General features: G+C 45.3%; 1 protein-coding gene across 3 annotated transcripts in view; it reads left to right on the top strand.

Moving 5' to 3' along the window:
• DNAH9 (dynein axonemal heavy chain 9) overlaps window positions 1–21,353 on the top strand; it is a 379,511-nt gene that overhangs the window by 135,227 nt on the left and 222,931 nt on the right. For 2 of the 3 annotated variants that reach the window (XM_037913877.2, XM_043527698.1), the window contains exons 39-41: window positions 6,356–6,521; window positions 12,846–12,948; window positions 15,078–15,317. In XM_037913877.2, the coding sequence (XP_037769805.1) occupies window positions 6,356–6,521; window positions 12,846–12,948; window positions 15,078–15,317 (509 nt within the window). Of the gene's footprint in view, window positions 1–6,355; window positions 6,522–12,726; window positions 12,745–12,845; window positions 12,949–15,077; window positions 15,318–21,353 lie in introns of those variants that run through there. The other variant, XM_043527699.1, reaches the window with a different exon arrangement.

Raw genomic sequence — 21,353 nt, 5'->3', positions numbered from 1 at the left:
AAGGAACTTCTGAAGGTGAACCAAAGGGTGTCACTCAATTCAGATGCTCTATGTTCCAAAGGTTGGGATTTTTGGTCACTAAAAAGAAATCTCTAATGAAGCCTTCACAAAATATCCTTTTCATAGGAGTACATCTCGACTCCAGAATGGCAAGAGCTGAACTTCTGGAGGAGAAATTCCTGAAGAGGAAATCTACCATTCAGAATGTAAAGTTCTTCCTCTCTCTGCTGAGTCTTATGGCATCACCCACATATGTCACAACATATATAGGGCTAAGGCTGAGACTCCCTCAACACTGGCAAGAAACCTGGATCTGCAGTACATGACACAAACTTAATACCATTCCCAAGAAAATCCAGAAAACAATCTTATGGTGAATAGACCAGGAACATGTATGGAAGGGAGTGAAGTTCAACCGTTCCTTTGCTTCCATGATCATTAGAACAGATGCCTCAAAAATGGGCTGAGGTACACACCTCAACAACCTTTTAACAAGAGGTCTCTCAAATCAGCAAGAGTGTCACCTTTATATCAGTCTTCTGGAGCTAACAGCAATTCATTTGGCACTCAGATCATTCCTCCCTCAGGTGCAAGGATCTGTGGTTAAAGCAGCCAGAGACAATCTGAGAGCAATGCACTATGTAAACAAACATGGAGGAGCCCATTCCTCAGAGTTTTGCAAGGAGGCAGTGAAGCTTTGGGGATTGGTGTATAATTCACGAGATTTATCCAGTAGCTCTGCATGTGGCAGAATCTCTCAATCAGTTAGTGGCCCAACTAATCGGAGACTCTTCCCAAATGTATGAAGGGTCCTTGAAAGACTCTGTGATACAAGACAATTTGGGGCAATTTTGCTCTTTGGGATACTCAACATAGGTAGTATATATGAATTTTTATATCATATAGAAATTTGCCCCAAGATAAAACCCCAAGTGTCATTGTTTTTGTTCAGGAGCAGGAGCTCTTTAATGTTGATGCTTGTGAAGAAGGTTAGACAGGACTCAGCCAGGATGATACTTATCACCCCAGCCTGGCCGAGACAGCAGTGGTACACAGACTTGCTGCTTCTTTCCAATGGGAACTACAGATGCTTACCTGTGTCGCCGGACCTTCTGTCACAGCAGCAAGGGAAAGCACACCATCCAGATCCACTTTTACTGCACCTGACAGCATAGGCAATAGGTCTCTGACAGAATTAGAGAAATCTTTCTTGGTGGCTGTACAGTGTTTTACTTAGTGCTAGAAGACAATCAACGAGGAAGTGTTGCGATTTTGAATGGAAAAGATTTTCGCTATGGATAGCTGATAAGGGTATTGATCCTGTGTCAGCTCCTATTCAACCCAGAGTGTTTGCTGTCTCTGAAGAAAATGAGTTTATCTGTTACATCGCTCAGGGTACATTTAGCTGCAGTTGTGGCTTTTCATATATCAATATGTGGTAAATCTATGTTCTTGCATGATATTGTTAAGAGGTTTCTGACAGATTTACTAAATATTTATCCCCCTGTGAGAGAGTCTGTTCCCCCATGGAATTTAAATTTAGTGCTAACACAGCTTATGTCTGCACCCTTTGGACCTTTATCATCTTATTCTCTATTTCATCTTTCAGTTAAAGCTGCATTTATTATAGCAATAATATCAGCCAGGCGGGTTAGTGAACTTCAAGCCTTAATGACTAACTCTCCATTTACAATTTTTCATGAAGTAGTAGTTCTTCTTTGAGTGATTGCTCATATTGATTCCAATTAGGTGTGCGTGCACAGTCGTCGGAAAGGTTTTCCCCAGCAGCACCTGTCAGGTCGACTGTGGAGCTCCCTGGAGTGGCACCTCCATAGCACTCTATATTTGACCCTGCCAACCTGGTGCCTCCTCAGTTCCTTGTTACAGCCAGTGATGGTCATTGGAACTGTGGCATCTTGCTCAGCAAGCTCTTCACATTTCCCTAGCGCTATTTACTTTTGTTTGTTTTCCTTAGTTAGTTAAGTTACTTATTATTTAGTATAGTGTTATTAGTTCGCTGCCAGGAGTGGGGAGTTCCCCTTCAACCCGACCGTGCACTCCCTGGGGACTCAGGGCATGCCTAAGTCCCAGGGGTTCAAACCCTGTAAGTCCTGCAACAAGTCTATGCCAATGGGTGACCCCCATGACACTTGCTTGAAGTGTCTGGAGGAAACACATCAGGCAGATAAGTGCAGGATTTGCAAAGGATTTTGCCCGAGAATGAAGAAGGAGTGGGACTTTAGAGTGAAGCAGCTACTCATGGAGGCAGTACTTAGACCGCAGCCAGCATTGGCATGGCAGGACCCGGCACCAAGTGCATCGGTGTGTAGTACCCCAGCAGCGGTGGAGACGGCACTGTGGAAGGACTGTGGAAGAGTGTCCGGTGCCGTTCTCCAGGTGCGGAAACCGTTGGAGGTGACTCGGCACCAGTCCCATTCCCCAGGTCAGAAACGGCACCGGAAACAAGGGAGGAGTGGTTTCCCGACTTCAGGACCCAACCCCTCTGTCAAGGTTCCTTCCCCACTCTGAACGCTAGGGTACAGATGTGGGGGACCTGCATGAAATCCTCCTAAGCTTACTTTTACCAGCTTAGATTAAAACTTCCCCAAGGTACAAACTATTTTACTTTTTGCCCGCTGCCACCACCAAACATCGAACATCGGTTACTGAGAAAGAGTTCGTTTGGAAACATCTTTCCCCCCAGAATCCTCCCAAATCTTACCCCTTTTTTTCTGGGGAAGGTTTGATAAAAATCCTCACCAATTTGCATAGGTGACCACAGACCCAAACCCTTGGATCTTAAGAACAATGAAAAAGCATTCAGTTTCTTAAAAGAAGAATTTTAATAGAAGAAAAAGTAAAAAGAATCACCTCTGTAAAATCAGGATGGTAAATAGCTTACAGGGTAATTAGATTCAAAACATAGAGAATCCCTCTAGGCAAAAGCTTAAGTTACAAAAAGACACAAAAACAGGAATATCCATTCCATTCAGCACAGCTTATTTTCGCAGCCATTTAAAGAAAACCGAATCTAACGCATATCTAGCTAGATTACTTACTAAGTTCTAAGACTCCATTCCTGTTCTGTCCCCGGCCAAAGCATCACACAGACAGACACAGACCCTTTGTTTCTCCCCCCCCTCCAGCTTTGAAAGTATCTTGTCTCCTCATTGGTCATTGTGGTCAGGTGCCAGCGAGGTTATCTTAGCTTCTTAACCCTTTACAGGTGAAAGGGTTTTTCCTCTGGCCAGGAGGGATTTTAAAGGTGTTTACCCTTCCCTTTATATTTATGACACCCTCTGAACCAGCGAATGGGGCGCATCCAAAGGAGGAGCCCCCAGTGCTGAAAACTACAGAGCCAACACCGTTGACTTCGGTCCCGCAAGGGGGGCCGTTGAGTCTGGTGCAATTGGCTGTGTAAGTGGCCCTGGGTGGAGGCAGTGACTCCACATTGGAGAGGGTATGTTAGGGGGCTTTTCCTTCACCCTCTCCCCTGGTTCTTGTCACGCAGACAGAAAGCAGAAGACCAGAAGTCTGAAGTGCAGGCAACACAATTTTGGGTGGGGGGGTTAGTTTCAAGCAAGCATGTCCATAGCTCTGATGCTGCAGAGCCTTGTTTCCCAGTGTCCCATTCTCCTCGCTCCTTAGCAGGCATAATTATACATGAAGTGCATGCCCTCAGTCCCACCCCTTACAACTTATGGTCATGTTCTGTTTTTTGGGGGGAAGGGGTCGTGAGTCTGGAGGTCTTTGTCCCACCTCTTTTGTATCCCATGGGAGGGGTAAGGAGTGAGGTTGCGATACGGTCAGGGACAGGCATTTCTTTGGCCTTTGAGTGTTTTATACCTTCCCCCAATCCCCCCTTGCCCCTCCCGACTGGTTGCTTGAACTTGCCTTGAGATAGGAGTTGAGGCAGTCTTAAAGTGTGCGCTCGTATATTATACTCCCACCATGCCCAGTAACACTTTAACTGTTCTTATCTGTTCCCATTATACCAACAAACCCATCTGGCTAGGCAGAAGCAACATATACAGTGTCTTTGTCCTTTGTTTACACATATTAGCTCACGAAAGCTTATGCCCATATAAATTTGTTCGTCTCTAAGGTGCCACAAGTACTCCTTTTCTTTTTACTCCTTTGTTCAAACATATTAGTAAGAATATAAGTCTATCGAGAATCAAACGGGCAAACAAGACATAGAATTCTATCTCAGGCAAAAATAGAGGCCTGAATCCTACATTATCACTAGCACTCCTGACAGGTACACTATGGGAAGGCTTACGTTGCATCCCAAAGTTTTTAGCTCAGGCTGTCGTACTAGCTTGACTGCCATAGAGCCCCGGGAGCTTTCTGGTGCCATTATGTATGGAGTTTAATGCTTGTAAACTATGAGAGATCCTACGCAAGGCCACTGAGTTCTGCTTCAGAACCATAGCGTTTTAAGCAGCGTATAGGCCTTGTGCAGGCTCTCTGCACAGTATAAATTTGCCCTTAGAGAGTTTCATGCAACCTCGCTTTCTTTGACGGACAGCCACTGGAAAACCCAAAGAACTCTTAATAAATCTCATTTACTGTGAATGTTTATTTCAGACACTAATTTGAATATGTCAGGATTTCAAAGATAGTGAAACATCTCCTTTTACTAGTATTAGGAGAAATTGTTTCAAATTAAAAGGCTATTTTTCCAGACTTGTCATTTGATTCCCAGTAATTGCATTTCAATTTGATATATCTCTTACGTATTTGTTAAACCTCAAAAATGGCTGATTTTATATGTTAATTAAACACTAATTAAATTTAAAGTAAATGCTTAGTTGAAACACTTAATTTAACTTGCTACCAGAAACCTCACAAATTGTGTTTTTTTGGAGGGGGGTTTGTGGGAAGCTACTCCACTGAAAGGAGATTCATCATTTTTTCCCTAGAGTTTTAAATGTTTTTCTGCAGCAAGCTGTCAAAAGATGAGAAATCCATTGGATTCTGAGCAGTAGTAAAGAAAAGGCATTTGAAGTGCAGTGAAAAAAAGGCATTTTTAAACATATAAACCTATAATTGGTATTCTGAAAAAAATGTCCCTTAATAACTTTTTCCACATGATAATGCATGTACTAAACATATATTCTAACAAATGACTATTTTAAAATTCCCAGTGTCCTTTATTGTTGCCAATCCTCTGTAATTATAAATAATTGCTATTTATTGTGATGTTTTTATAGCACTGCTATAAGTCCACTGAAGACTAAAAACTGTATAAACAAATCAAATTTAGTTGGCATGTACTGAAAAATAGTACACCTTGAGATAGAAAGAGTTCCCAAAGTAAACATACAAGGGGAAAAAAGGGGGTATAGAATATGGCTTTGTCTGTTTGGTTTTGTACCAGTTGAGTGCAATAAAGCTTGGCTCACATAGGTGTTCAAGGAAATGATAACCTAGGACAATGCAGGATCCTTTGTTGTTGGATGATATGGCTGTGATTTTTTTCATTAAATATTTATATAGAACTATACATTTGCATGGTGCTTTACAGGAAAAACAAACAACACCCCAAACCCTTCACCACCTCCTAGGCTCATTGCAAAAAGTTCTGTCCTCCTTCACAGGACCTGAAACAACTGATAAGAAATTGTCTTCCCCAGCCAGAAGACAGAAACAGAAACCTTTGAGCATTTGCCAGCTCTGGCTGGAGTTTGGCCTGCTCACACAACGTGAAGCCTTGGAGGTTTTGAAAGGTGTCTGGACACCATTGGTGAGGGAGACTCCTGCCTCTCCTAGCTGGTGGAAGCCAGTGGAGACTGCTTCAGCCTTCCCCTAATGAAGGGGTCAAGGCAAATTACTAGCTCCCCTGAAGCAGGCAATAATGAGGGAGGCTTTTTTCTACCTGTTCTGAGACCAGGACAAATCCACATGCCCTATGTGAGGTCAAAACTCACTCCCATTCTTGGGTTTGACTTAATTCACAAACAATGTGTTCGTGAGATGAGGGACAGACACTCAGGTAACATGATGGCCAGTCCAAGCCTTTCCCAAGCTTGGCTGCACTTTGAGGTTCTAGTTCTGGGCTGCTTCGTCCAACCCTTACTTCTTTTGCCTCAGACCCAAGATACTTCTGTCAGGAAAACCCACATCGAAAACCTGCTTCCTTCCTCTTTATCCCCTGCAGGCTTGATGTTGTTGGTAGAGCTGGTTACAGCCCTCACCTCTAACACAGACCATTAACCCCTTCCTTCTTTGGGGTTTGTCCACTTACACATTTGATGACTGGCGTTCACCAATCATACTGTTCATACCACTATTTACATCCTCTGCGATTGCAGCCCAGTGTTTGTGACAATCTGCCTTTGTTCCCATACAGCTGTACTTGAGAAGCCTCTGGATAAAAAGGCTGGTAGAAATTATGGCCCACCTGGCACCAAGAAACTCATCTACTTCATTGACGATATGAACATGCCTGAAGTGGACACTTATGGAACAGTGCAGCCCCACACACTGATCAGACAACACATGGACTATGGCCACTGGTAGGTGCCTTCCCCTGCGCCGTGCTATTCATGCTGTTAATCTGGCACTAAGCATGCAGTGTTGTTGTAGCCATCTTGGACTCATGATATTAGAGAGACAAGAAGTGTGAGGTAATATCTATTATTGGACCCACTTCTGCTTTTGAGGTAACACAAAGCTCTTCTTCAGGTCTGGGAAATTAACTCACAGTGGCACAGCTGGGTGGAACAGATTGTTTAGCATAAGTAGTTTAACACATTTCAAGGAACCATTCAAGGTGAAGTGGCCCGTTAACACCTCTCCAGTTATGGGGAGGAAAGGAGTGGAGGGCAGGGGACTGGGGGAAGCATCCAGGGTTGTTAGTGGGTTACAGATTGTTGTAATAAGCCATAAATCCAGTGTGTCGGTTCAGTCCATGATTGTTAGTGTCTAGCAAAGTTATGAACTGAAGCTCCCAGGCTCATCTTTTGAAAGTGTTGTCCAGGTTTCCTTTGAGAATGAGGACAGAGAGGTCAGATATAGAGTGATCGCTGTGTGGAAAGTGTACACCCACAGGTGATAGGGTGTTTTTGTCTTTTATCATTTTCCTGGGTGAGTTCACTCGAGAGCATAGTGATTGTCTGGCTTCACCCGTGTAATTTTTATTGGGGCATTTAGTGCACTGGATGAGCACGGCATTCTGATTGTGGAATGAGGGTGCAGCTCTCCTTTCTACTGTTGGTGTCGTTCTTTGTCTACCTTCATGGGCGGCGGGTTGTATAAGCTGGGGGAGTCTGTGCTTCCCCAAACAGTCAGGCGCAATCCTGCCCCCTGCTTACCACCACTCCCTGTGGCTCCAGCCCCCAGTGCTCTGGCTGGGGAGGCTGGGGCAACTCGCCCCTTGCCCTCCTGGTGCTTCGGGGCTGGGGAGGCTGGGGCCACGCACTGTTTGCCCTCCTAGTACTCCTTTGGGGCTGGAGGGCTAGCCTGGGGCAGGACTGGGCTGGTGGCTGTGGTGGTGGTGGTGGGGCTCTGGCGGGAGGTGGAAGTTGGGGGACCTCAGGCAGAAGGGACAGGGCTAGGGGCTAGCCTCCCCCAACTGGCGGTTCACGTGCCGCCCATGCTTACCTTAATTGTACACACATCCACAGACATGCTCCATGGCTCTTCTTCAGTTAGAGCCACTGGAATGACTCATATAGTGTCATACAAGAAACTGTCCAAGTCCTGTGATTTCCTGCCACTGTTCTCTGACAATAATTTGCAGATTTTATTCAAATGTGGCCCATTTTGGAGAAGCCTCACTCTTTTCTGGGCTTACATCATAACTGCTGCTTTGAAAACTGATTGCTTGCAACAGGCAATACATAGCACTGAGACCAGTTGCTTGGCCTGGGATTTGATTTCTATGTGATTGATACAGTTACAATGCATATTTACCAAGGAATGCCACTCTACAGCCAGTGATCACGTATTCACCATAAACACTGGTGGTGTGATAAGATTGCCAGTGATGGACATAAATTGTATGTCCAGACAGACTACCTTAGGGCCCTACTTAGAGATTGATCCAGGTGGTGCTCGATCTACAAGGTGGCTGTGTCCTGCTGGGATTTGCCATGATAATAAACGTGTTATCATTGGACCACAAGTCTTTACTATAAAAGAACTGGTATTGTTTCTTGAGTAATAGAGTTAGCATGAAAGCGAGCATTTCCCAGCACAGGTATGTTGAAGAAAACCAGTTCCAATGTCTCTCAAAGTGGTGGCCCCGTGTTATTACAGCCAGAAGCACAGCATGCACCTGCCCCTTCCTGCTGGGAAATAAAGGGCGTTGGGATTTGCTTCCCAATATGCTGTCCAGATCAGCCCCTTGACCCCCAAGCACTCACATCCAGCAAAGGCTTATTGTGAAGGGGAATGAAATTGTGTGGGTCCATGAGAGGAACCAAAGTGCCGGGGAGCAGAAGCCTGGGCACCCGGGGTGTGAAAGGACTGCAAAGTGGTGAAGAATGGATTAAATAAAAAAAGACCGAGCTTATTCAGACAAGATCCACGCTGTGCCATCTTCCCTAACTCCCCAGCTCTGCCCTCTGTGCATAAGGATGCATTCTGTACCAAATATGTCCCCCTTGACACTCCATGATTCTGCCCAGATGCAACTGTCGCTATTGGGCACGTTCCAAAGAACCCATCTGGATGCCACATCCCTGCCTTTCCGCACAACCCCCTTCGACTTCCCGTGCTGTTATTACAGTCAGACTAGATGGCCCAGTATGAGATGAACCAGGTTCCCTGGAACGCATTAGGCTAGACTGGCACTTTGTCCCTGTCACAGCTCCCGTGCTTTCCCTCTCTGCAATTCAGAAAGAGTCCTAGAGAGAGAGAGGATCAGTGGGTGCAGGTCTGCATGCCAGTGCTGGACCCGTCACTGGCATGCTATGACCTGAGTGGAGATGCAGGAGGAGCCATTCAATAATGGGTTCATCAGGCTGGTACAAATGAGGGCACCTGTTGATCTGAGAAGCCACGTGCACACAGCAACAGCATGTTTCATAGAAACTGTGGATGAAAAGTAGAGAATGGGTCAGAACCCTCCTACGCCTTGGGGCAATGTGTATCCAGATCTGGACTGTGTGGGTCATACCTCTCTCTATAATAAAAATAATTAATAATAATAATTAATAAAAATAATAGTACCTGTGAGCTCCAGCCTGGGACCATGGCCCTATTGTGCTAGGTGCTGTGCAGACACAGAACAAGAGACAACAGATGGATATAGACAAGCAGGAGAGTACAAGGAAACAATGGGACAATACTGGTCAGCATGAGAGGCAGTGGCGTCAACACGCCCATGGCCTAACCACTGTCAGTTTGTTATGTCTGAACGGTTATGTGCCTGACCTGGAATTGGAGCTGGGACTCAGCTCTGTCTCTATTGTGAGCTACCACGGCACTGGACACTTATTCCCACATGCTCTTGTTGAGTCTAATAGTATCAGAAGAGGCGTCACTAACAACATTTAGCAGGTCCATATTAACTGTGAATTGCTTTGGTGTCCAAAAATCTGTAGAGTTTCCTGTTGTCTCCTATTCAGAGGTGCTCATAGTTCATTTGTTTGTTTAGTTTCAGTGATCCCTTGCTAGTTCATATTGAAATAGTTGCAGATAAGCCCTAGATTCATGTACCTAGACTCAATGTTGGAAAATGGTTTCTTAAAGGGGAAAAATTACTTGCCAAGGGAGGACCTGGTGTCAAATCCGTGCAACTGTGTTTGGAAGCTGAACTGCATTGTCCTTATTCATAGATGATACTTTAGGACTGGTGTGTGTATAGCACACTTACTCTGTTGTACACATGCTCCTCAGACACATACATCTGATAAAAAGAAAAGGAGTACTTGTGGCACCTTAGAGACCAGAAATGGCCCACCTTGATTATCATGCACATTGTAGGGAGAGTGGTCACTTTGGATAAGCTATTACCAGCAGGAGAGTGAGTTTGTGTGTGTGTGTTTTTTGGAAAAAAAAAAGGGGGTGGGGGGTGAGAAAACCTGTATTTGTGCTGGAAATGTCCCACCTTGATTTTCATGCACGTTGTAAGGAGAGTGGTCACTTTGGATAGGCTATTACCAGCAGGAGAGTGAGTTTGTGTGTGTGGTTTTTGGAGGGGGGTGAGGGGGTGAGAGAACCTGGATTTGTGCAGGAAATGGCCCACCTTGATTATCATACACATTGTGAAGAGAGTGGTCACTTTGGATGGGCTATTACCAGCAGGAGAGTGAGTTTGTGTGGCGGTGGGGGGGCGGAGGGTGAGAAAACCTGGATTTGTGCTGGAAATGGCCCAACTTGATGATCACTTTAGATAAGCTATTACCAGCAGGAGAGGGAGGTGGGAGGAGGTATTGTTTCATGGTCTCTGTTTGTATATAATGTCTTCTGCAGCTTCCACAGTATGCATCCGATGAAGTGAGCTGTAGCTCACGAAAGCTCATGCTCAAATAAATTGGTTTGTCTCTAAGGTGCCACAAGTCCTCCTTTTCTTTTTGCGAATACAGACTAACACGGCTGTTACTCTGAAACCAGACATCTGATACTCCAGCTCTGGCACTGTGGAGTGCTACCCTGGGGCTGGGCGGATGTGCACAACTGCAAGACTCTCACCGATGCACTCAGACACAGCACTGTCACCAATACATGCATTATGTGTCGGATTCCCTCCACGTTCCCAGTCAGGAAGCTGAAACAATGACATAAGGCACCATTCCATTCCCATTTCTATATGTGGGGAGGGGTAGCTTGCAGGTTTTAGTTAGTGCTTAATAGTAACAATTTGGCTTCACAGTGACATAAGAAGGGAATCAGGACTGCCTCAGGATGAACAGGAGGATCACAGAAGATGCAAAACAGAAAAAGAAAAACTGAGAGATGCTGTGGATCTATTGTCAAAAAGCACATGACAGGGTTCCACATTCGTGGATCATTGAGACACTGAAAATGCAATAGGTTCATCCAAAGTTCATTTCCTTTGTGCCCCAATCTACAGCTAACTGGAACACTTAGCTCAGCCAGGAAGGGACTCTCATTGATGGCATCCAAATTAAAAGAGGAATCTTTCAAGCACTTATCACCAGTGCTGTTCGTGGTAGTGATGCCGCAACTGACATGAATTCTCTGTGAGCTAAATTGCGGTTATTAAATCAGCGAAGAGCAACAACCAGTTAACCATTTGTTTTACATGGCTGATCTGAAATTATATGGACCATCACAAAAGGAGATGCAGAGAGCGATGACGTATGTAGAAACATTTGGTGAAGCTATAAATCTGGGGTCAGTTGACTACCCGGATAACTGCCGGTGTGATCAAGTGGAGTCAAGAGAAGAAAAAAAAATGATGTCCAAACAAGAAACCTCCTGGTGATATACAGAATAATGAATATATATCAAGACATGGACAGGATGTACATCCAACGATGCGATGGAGCAAAAGGTGTGCTATAGGGAGAGGTAGCAATTGACAATGAAGAATACTATATAATATCAAAATATGTAAGAAGTCAGCCAGAGTAAATGATCATCTAGTTGCGATAACAAGCTAAGGCAGAGTGCATCCCAGCCCAAGAAAGCATAAAGGAAAGGAGAAAGCACACTGCCAAAGAAAGACTTGGAAAGATTTACACAGAAATCAATGCACAGACAGTGGTGGAGAGCTCGAACCCATTAGTGATCAAAGATTAACAGACTCATGTTTTGTAGGAGGATACCTGAAAAGAAGGCCAAGAGCCTCAGTGTGAGTGCACAAGAACAGTCCTTAAGACGTAATTATGTTAGAAACAAAATTGACTGACGGAACTGCTCCCCAAACTGCAGTGTGTGTTCTGAAAAAGAAGAGGTGGGGGAACATATATTGAGCACTTGCAGGAGCCTGGCTGGGAGAGAATATCAGAGTAGACACAATGAAATCACCAAGTGTCTGCATTGGAGCCTCTGTGGCAAGTATTGATGTAAACAAGCCATGTGGTATTATGACCACCAAATCAAAAGTGCTCCAGAGAATGCAGAGGCTAAGATTTTATGGGATCTGGCAGTTGTCACAGGACGAATGGTGCAGGCAAACAGGCTGGACAGAGTTGTTGTAGAAAAAAAGACCCTGTTAATTGCTATTTCCATCCCAGCAGACAGAAAGATAAAAAAGAAACAAGAAGAGAAGATGGTGAAGTATGAAGAACTCTGCCATGAAGAGGAAAACAATGAAAAACTACAACAAATACAATCTCCGTGATCACTTGGAGCAATTTGTAAGGGTATGAATGGGCAGCTCAAGAACACATTAGATTGCAAGACATCATGATCAGTGACCTCCAGAGAACAGCACTGTTGGAGAACAAGTGAATTTGAGCACCTGCAATACAGGAATTCTGCAAAATTTCACAAAAATTCTGACTAATCAATCCTAGAGTTGGATCATGGTCAGGATTTATTGGTGACTCATGGGGATAAATTTTAGACAATAGCTTTCCACTTTCTATGCTTAAAGATCTTGTATGTTGTAAAGGCTGTTTGTTTAAAAAAAAGTCCTCATGATGTAATACCGAGGGATAATAACAATAGGAATTGTTGTGCCTAAAAGTCTTCACCTGAGATCAGGAGCCAGTTGAGCTAGGCACTGTACAGACACACAGGAAGGCATAGTCCTTGTCCCAAAGAGCATAGTCTTTGATTCTGAGTCTTGGTGCATGAACTGAAGTCATCTGGGTTACACAGGTGTGTTGCCACTGCTCCAGGCCTGGCCCTGACAAGAGGGTGTGCTGCTATAAGTCTGTTGCTAATTGGCCGCAATTATTGTGTTGCTTTGTTTGCCACAGGTACGACAGAAACAAACTGTCCCTGAAGGAGATCATGAACGTGCAGTACGTATCATGTATGAACCCCACTGCAGGGAGTTTCACCATCAACCCACGGCTTCAGGTAGAGTCCATTAATTGACACACTTTAATTTATTAAATCATTGGGAGAGTTAGAATGTCATCAGAATGGTCTTTAAAAGAATAACCTGGAGGGGCAGATTATGGCCATGACGTTGTAGTTAACACTCCAGCCTTAAGAAACGTGGCCAAATTCTGCTGTCACTTACATCCATGTAAATTCATTTAAATCAGTGGAGTTATTCTAATTTACACTGATGGAACAGAAAGCAGAATTGTCCCTTATTCCTCATTTTTGGCCCCTTTCCCACCATATTTCCTAACACATTACTGCTCACAGTTTGAGATGGACTTTCACTTTTGCCAGCCAGCCAACATCCTTCAGAGTAATACAGATTGAGTTTGTTTTTATTTATCTAGTGTTATCCCTGGAATGTAGGTACTCATTTTCTCTGGTTTGGGTTGTAAAAATCCTCATGCAACCAGTTACATTTTCCTTTGCCAAAGAGATAAAATACAATGAAAACAGGAAGGAAGATGATCCAGAGTTATAATAGCTAATGCTAACATGAATTTGGGAAGAGATATTAAACCTCATGCTTCAGGGCTTAAGCCAGTCACTGACTGTCAGGGATTAGGAGGAGACCTAACATAGGAGGCAGATCATACCACATCTGCTTTGGGCCAGGTTGCTTGCTCCATCGTCCGAAGCATCTGGTTCTGGCCAATGTCAGAGACAGGGTAGTGCACTAGCTGGATCTCAGCTCTGATCCAGTCGGTCAATTGCTATGTTTAATAGGCAGAAGGCTTAAAACAAATTTAAGGAAGTGCTTCTTCACACAATGCATAGTCAACCTGTGGAACTCATTGGCAGGAGATATTGTGAAGGCCAGAAGTGTAATGAGGTTCACATCAGAATTAGATAAGTTCATGGAGGATAGATCCATCAATGGCTATTATTCAAAATGGTCAGGGATATAACCCCATGATCTGGGTGTCACTAAGCCTCTGACTCCCATAAGCTGGGACTGGACAGCATGGGGTGGATCACACAATAATTGCCCTGTTCTGTTCATTCCCTCTCAAACATTTGGCACTGGTCACTGTAGGAAGACAGAATACTGGGCTAGATGGACCATTGCTCTGACCCAGTATGGCCATTCTTATGTTGTCCTATTTAACTTGTGAAAGGTGTTCTCTTATCACAAGGTGCACTGTTTGTCTGTTGACACTGGTGGGATAGCATTTGCCAAATGAGCCCCAGAGGGGTCAGGGAATTGCTAAGTATCTGTCAGCTATACCCAGGTCACCTTGGCAGGCAGCAGAATGAAAACACACTGGGTTTTATTAGTACTTACAAGAGAAATAGGGATCTCAAATAGGACTTAGGAGAAGGATCACAACAACCTGATGCATTGTATCCTGCATGGGAACTGTATCCCGCTCTCAGCGGTTACATACATGTAATCCAGCAGGTGCCACTAGAACGTTTATGTGAACATGTAGAACTGAGAGCCGAATTTGTCCCCATTTCTTGACCATCCCCTCTGTGAAAGGAGTTACCCAGCATCCTGACCTCCTTAAATGAGCTGCCATAGTTTGGTAAAATGAGATATTTTGACCTCTTGAAAACTTGTGACTTACCCATCTCCGTCAGCCGGGCTCTTACTGAGAGGGACAAGGAACCCACAGTCCCTTGTTTGAGTAATGGTCTGAATACAGCACCTTACATGAAGGATACTGTCCTTTGGACAAAATATTATCCTGGTATAAAGGACCAGATTTTCCAGAGAGCTAACTCCTATTTGGGCACCTGAATAAAACGGCCAGATTTTCCAAAGTGCTCGGGACCCCACAGGTCTCTCGTAGTCAATGGAGGCTGCACATTTCTAAAATATACCCAGGAAATCAGCAAAATTAATTCACTGTGCTTGTTTATTTGCCATTTTGACTTTAAATCTGTAACAAAATGACCATCAAATGCAGTTGACAGTTCCACCCTTTGGGAGCAGATGCCTCAGAAGTGGCTCATCAGCTTGAACTATTGGGATGAGAAATCACAGTAAAAATACTGATTGCTTTCTGATCAGCTCAATGAGCCCAAACCCCCATTCAGCAAAAAAGGAGGCCAACCCAGTCTGAAACCTTTCTTTGTTTTTCTTCCCTCCCCAGCGCCACTTCAGTGTGTTTGCTCTCTCCTTCCCTGGATCGGAAGCTTTGTCCACTATCTACAGTGTCATTCTAACTCAGCACCTGAAACGGGGGCATTTCTCTGGGCCTGTGCAGAAATCCTCTCAGCAGCTGATACACGTGGCACTGGGCCTGCACCAGAAAGTAGCTGCTACTTTCCTGCCAACGGCTATCAAATTCCATTATATTTTCAACCTCAGAGACTTCTCCAATGTCTTTCAAGTAAGTGCAGTAGCTTTCCTCCTGGGGCACTCGAAGGTTGACTAAAGGTAGGATGTGGAATTTATGGGAGTGTGGTCCCCTCTCTCCGCCAGCCCAGCACCAATTAACATTAATGGGAGGTATGCAACCTCACCAGGGCTGCATATGCGCCATGTGTCGTTCAGTCCAGTCTTCCAAGAAAATGACAACACACATTTTTTTTGGAGTAAAATATTTTTTCACGTGGTAACTAAGACCCAGATCCTCCAGGGTACTTAGGCACCTAAATACTTTGGAGGATCTCGGGGCCTGAAGTTCATTTCCCTGTTGCCCATGTGGTTTGCCCTTTGTTAGACATTCAAGCCTATGAAATCAGCTGAGGAGTGAGGAAAATGGTTAGGGTTGCCAAGTGTCCGCTTTTCGACTCGAACGCCCAGTCGAAAAGGGACACTGGCAGCTCTGGTCAGCACCGCTGACGGGACTGTTAAAAGTCCAGTCAGCAGAGCAGTGGGACTAAGGCAGCCTCCCTTCCTGTCGTGGCTCTGCGCGGCTCCTGGAAGCAGTGGCATATCCCCCCTCCGGCTCCTGTGTATAGGGGCAGCCCAGTGGTTTCACACGCTGCCCCTGCCCCAAACGCCGGCGTTGCAGCTCCCATTAGCTGGGAACCATGGCCAATGGGAGCTGCGGGGGGAGCACCTGCAAATGGGACAGTGCGCAGAGCCACCTGGCTGCACCTATACATAGGACCGGAGGGGGGACGTGCCACTGCTTCCTGGAGCTGCCTGAGGTAAGCACCGTCCGCAGCCTGTACCCCTGACCCCCTCCCACCCCCCACCCCAGCTCTGATCCCCCTCCCACCCTCCAAACCCCTCAGTCCCTGCCCACATTACCCTCCTATACCCCAAACCCCTCCTCCCCAACCTACCCCAGAGCCCGCAATCCCAGCCGGAGCCCTCACCCCCCCCCCCACATGCCCCTGTGGAAGCTGATGTGGAGAGCACTGAAATCAGCACTGAGCTCTGGCTTTGCTTTTCCAGTCACACCGAGCTACATAAACTGAAAAACAGAAAATGCAAAAACCATTCTTGTGCCATAGCGTGGAATCCTCAGTCATCAGGAAAAGCAGATAGAGAAATCTCACTTGCCTTATCCTTTGGATGGATAAAGAAATTTGCAGCTGCCAATACTGTAGGCAGTAGTATAAAGGCCTTTTAAAATTCAGTTTAATCCTGAATAAACAATCAAGTGCTTGAGCATATAATAGCTTCATTTACAAAGGACCTTTAGCAAATATTCTTCCACCAGCTATTTTCTAAATGCAGGAGCAGCTCATGGTAACAGGTATGTGGCACAAAACCTATGCAAATTGAAGCTCCTGAGGGTTCTACCTTTGGAACTTTCTGTCTCTGTCTTGTTTTACTGCTGACTCTGCACCGATGGTTAACTGCTGTTCCACTTGTGATCTGCTGAAAGAATCTGTCATTATCACATTATCTTAGCTGTAGCTAAATATTGAATCAGTGACTTACAATCCCTGCCTGATTACTTTTCTCAAAACAGGCTGACAGTCCTTATTACAAGGACTGTGCTAATTGTCTCACTCCAGGAACCTTTGCCTCAGTTGCTGCTGCTAATGGAGAATGAGTGAATGCAAGTCTACCTGTGTATGTGAATATTACCCAGAAGAGGATGCTCCAAAGTAGCCATCTGCAGAAATCGTTTCTGACAGAGATCTGCTGACTTGTTGCTTTTATGTTGTTCAGACTTTCAAAGTGCCTGTATATGTAATACTCAACGCCAGCTTGATTGGCAGGCTAATGGCCTGTGTTGCACAGTGAGAGTGACTCACTATGGATTGCACTGAAGGTGAATCCTAGTGGAATTCACTCCATTTTTCTCCAAAATGCTAGAGGGTTTACGCTACACAAATAAAAGACATGGCTGAATGTGAAGGAACCTGACACAAACCTCGTGGCTGGAGGTTCTTCTGGCAGTCCTGAGTACACTGTGTCAAATGCTGCTCAAATTTGCCTTGACTAGACAAGAATGTTTAGTGCCCTCCTTTTGGGACTTGGAGCACCTACAAGATATTCTATAGCAGTGGTCACAGGTCCCAAATATTGCTATTGGATGTGATTTCCTCCACTGCTCACCTGCTCGTCACCCTTTGGCCAGGCCAGGATGAACCACAATGGTCCAGCGGCTAGGTGATGAGTTGGCATTATATAATTAGGGCAAAATACGTTTACAGGGTGGTTTGCTATACTTGTTACACTTGGCATGCCAAAGTGACCCTGGAAACAGCTTGTCACAGCATGGATGTGACCCTGCAGACTATTGCCCGATACCTGGTTTGCTTTAGAATGCTCTCGTCTCCACAGGAGCACACTGGACAAATTGCCAAGTGATAGGGAGATGAGTTGGGGATTGGCTTTGATAAATCAGAAGAGAAACTGACAATTGCTTTGGATAGAAACAGGAAGACCAGGAGAGAGTTGCAACTGGAAGCACTGAGCCAGTGGAGGGACATTACAATGGTCTCAAGTTGCAGTGGGGGAGGTCTAGGTTGGATATTAGGAAACACTATTTCACTAGGAGGGTGGTGAAGCACTGGAATGGGTTACCTAGGAAGGTGGTGGAATCTCCATCCTTAGAGGTTTTTAAGGCCTGGCTTGACAAAGCCCTGGCTGGGATGATTTAGTTGGTGTTGGTCCTGCCTTGAGCAGGGGGTTGGACTAGATGACCTCCTAAGGTCTCTTCCAGCCCTAATCTTCTATGATTCTATGACAGGGCTTTCTTTGGCCAATAGGCAAGTACATTTAGAGCTGCTATGGAATGGAAAAGGGCATGTGGAATGTATTTGTGGGCACTCCTTTGTGGTTTTGAATAGGAATAATGAGACTGTTTCCCAAACTGGTGGCAGGAGCGTGCAGCTGCTGTCTGTGGACCAAGAGACAAGAATGCAAAACTCAAACCCACAAAACCTAGGAGCTAGAGTGTAAAGTGACATACCTACATACATCACCTACCAACAGAGATGCTCATCGCTTGGGAGGGAGGATGGTCCCTGGCTAAATGCTAGCCTAGAGTTAGGAGAGCTGGGTTCAAGTCCCTGCTCTACCACAGAGTTCCTCTGTGACCTTGAGCAAGTCACTTAGCATCTGGCCCAGATCCTCAGAAGTCATTAGGCTCCAAACTCACATTGATTTCAACAGAAATTAGGAGTCTAAATACCTTAGAGGCTCTGGAGCTCTGTTCGCCATGTAGAACAGTACTTCCCCACCTCACAGGGGTGTTGTCAGGTTAACGACACTAAAGGTAGAGAGGTGCTCTGAGGCTATGGGAATTGGGGCCATATAAAAAGTACCTTTGACAAACACACACTAGCAAATCAGCACTGCTCAACTACATGGGCTCTTATGGGCAGGCAGGCCTCATATCAGTCTTGCCTCCTCCATTGTCCCTTGATCCCAGCTATCTCAGCTCAGGAAATCCCTATTCCAATTCATGTCTCTCTCTGTTGTGGGACTGCGACTGTGTGACTTGCCTGCCATTCCCAGAATGCCTTTCCAGGTCTTCCGAAGCAGCGCCAGGACAATGCTCTGGAAATGGCTTGTGCTCTGTTTTTGTCAATAGGAGAAAGGCTATTCTGCCTTACTGTGCTGTGCCAAAGGACTCCTAAGGGAACGCTGTCCACATGCTTTCCCAGACATGGTGACACACTGCATTTGCTTGAGCTGGGAACAACCCCACTGAAAACCCAACAGCCTGTTCTTGGTGGCTGGCCATATGGAGGCTGGGTGTATGTGTTCTGACTCTCCATGCATACTCTATTCCAGTTTGGCTGACTGCTTTTCCCCTCTCTTTCCCTGACCCTCCGTGTCATTGTTCTCCCATTGCACAACCCAGAATTGTAGCTGTAGTGTATAGGAACTGGGACTGTCTCTTTAAAGAGAACACAGAGAGCACCACTAGAGGGCTCACTCACTATTGACTTGGAACCTGACTGTGCTTGTGTGATTTCTTCCTGTTGTGTGCACACAGGACACAACAGTAGCCCTGGAGGAGTAGCTTGTAAACACCCACCCCGCTGCTGAGGTAATAACAGTACCTAGATTTATTCCTTCCATGTCGACCACATGGACAAGGGTCACTTCACAGAGCCAGCTATTTTCTGAAATTATTTTAATTTGTAATTGAACTAAGAGGATTAAAAGTCATTTATTTCTGGATCATTTTTATACAGTACAAGCTGTGATTTTTACCCTTGTGCTAGGGAAACTTCAACGTTTACTCCTCGCAGCCCCCTTTGCGCCTCTCATCAGCCCACTGTATCATAATCTTGGGCTCCATCCATACCCCTAGCAAGCAGGGAAGGCTGTGCTGTGACCCCTGGCATGGCATTACTGGCCATCATCTCAGCAGGGCATAGTTATGATAATGGAGGCTAGGAGCCATCTGTCCTGTTTTCTCCGTTTCCTCCACAAAATTTTGCTTGCCTGTCCAGAAAGCCCCAGTGAACCAATTACTTTGTTTTACAGGATGCAGTGCTCAGGAGATAGGAACTGTGAGCAAAACAAAGCAAACCCAGCATTCATGGTTCATTTTATACCTCTTTGCACTTCAAGTCCGGAATGAGTGTGGTGATAATTCAGGTTTTGGATGAATGCTTAGAGTGTTGAATTATTAAACATCAAACAGTTGAAAAACAAGATTGCAAATCATCTGTTTATTCCCAGTATATTTATTCCTAGCATATGGCAGTATGCAAAGGAAAGGCCGATGGAGGTCCAGACTGCTCCAAGGCTGTACTGCACGCACATTCCCAACAGAAGGCTTTACTGTTGCTAGTTCTGCTGTCTAGGGGAGCAGTATTTCCATGGGAAGATGATGCAATGTCTTTCATGTGTGCCATGGTAGCAGCAGAAGGAAGAAGGAACTTCCTGGTGTCTTCCATCACATGAACCCCTTGCAGCCATGTAGTACTGAATGTATGTCTGCTCAGAGGAGCCCATGGGTATAGAAAGATTGCTTCTTTAGCGGTGTAACACAGAGCCATGAGGTACCCTAGGCCATACCAGAGAGTAATTCTGGGGCTGCACGCTTCATCCCAAACGATATGCATGGGTGAACTAGTAAACATAAACCAGTAGTTCTCAACCTATTTACCATTGTGGGCCGCATATGCAGTTCTCTGTGTTATGTGGGTCACATCCACACAATATATATACTACCTGAATGGCTCTGAGGATGGCATATGGACTGCAGCTGTGTGCTGATTAGACCTCAAGTGGCCCGCAGGTTGAGAACCACTGTCATAAACCAAGAAAAGTGCAACGATTGGTTTTCCATTCAGGGCTCCTTTCCACTGGGAGCCGAGTCTTGTCCAGCAACCCCACCAAGTCACACTGTAGATGGGCAGTGGCTAAGTGCATGCTGCAGCCTATCTGAACTGTTTTCTTAGGGCCTTGCCTGGTTAGTTAATATATCTCAGACCAAGGTCTGGACCCACTAATGAAGTCAGGGTTTCTGTACTGTAAATCCATCCATGGGGATGCTCCTGTCCTGCCTGCATTCATCCCGGCACTGGGAGCCAGACAGATGCGCTGACATGTAAATACGATTTGATTGATGTTTGTCATCATGCTATGTGCAGCCACAGGCTGTGAAGACATCTGCTCCCAGACCAAGGGAGCTATTAATGAGTGTAGTGGTAGCAAAACAGCTTGCGAGTGTGGGGAGCTGCTGCTGAGGACTATTAGAGGCAGGTGTAACCTGCTGTGGAAGCGCAGGGGGATAAGATGGACTGAACTGCACTGTTGTAGTGATTTGTCTCCTTGTGTAGAGATAATCACGTTATATGGTTTGTAAGGCTAACATCAATGCTCAGAGGTAAGTAGCTCATTCAGAGAAGGGCTTGGATGCTACACACACAATCTTTGCCAAGATCTATTAAACTAGCTGCATGTGCTAGGCAGAACAGTGAAACTTATTGGCAGCTCCATCCATCCAGACAATCACTACCCTCTCAAGTAAATTCACCCAGGAAAATGATAA

Source organism: Chelonia mydas, chromosome 14, assembly GCF_015237465.2.
Source record: "Chelonia mydas isolate rCheMyd1 chromosome 14, rCheMyd1.pri.v2, whole genome shotgun sequence".
Lineage (NCBI taxonomy): Eukaryota > Metazoa > Chordata > Testudines > Cheloniidae > Chelonia > Chelonia mydas.
Note: the sequence above shows the minus strand (reverse complement) of the source record. Positions and strands in the feature narration are given on the sequence as shown.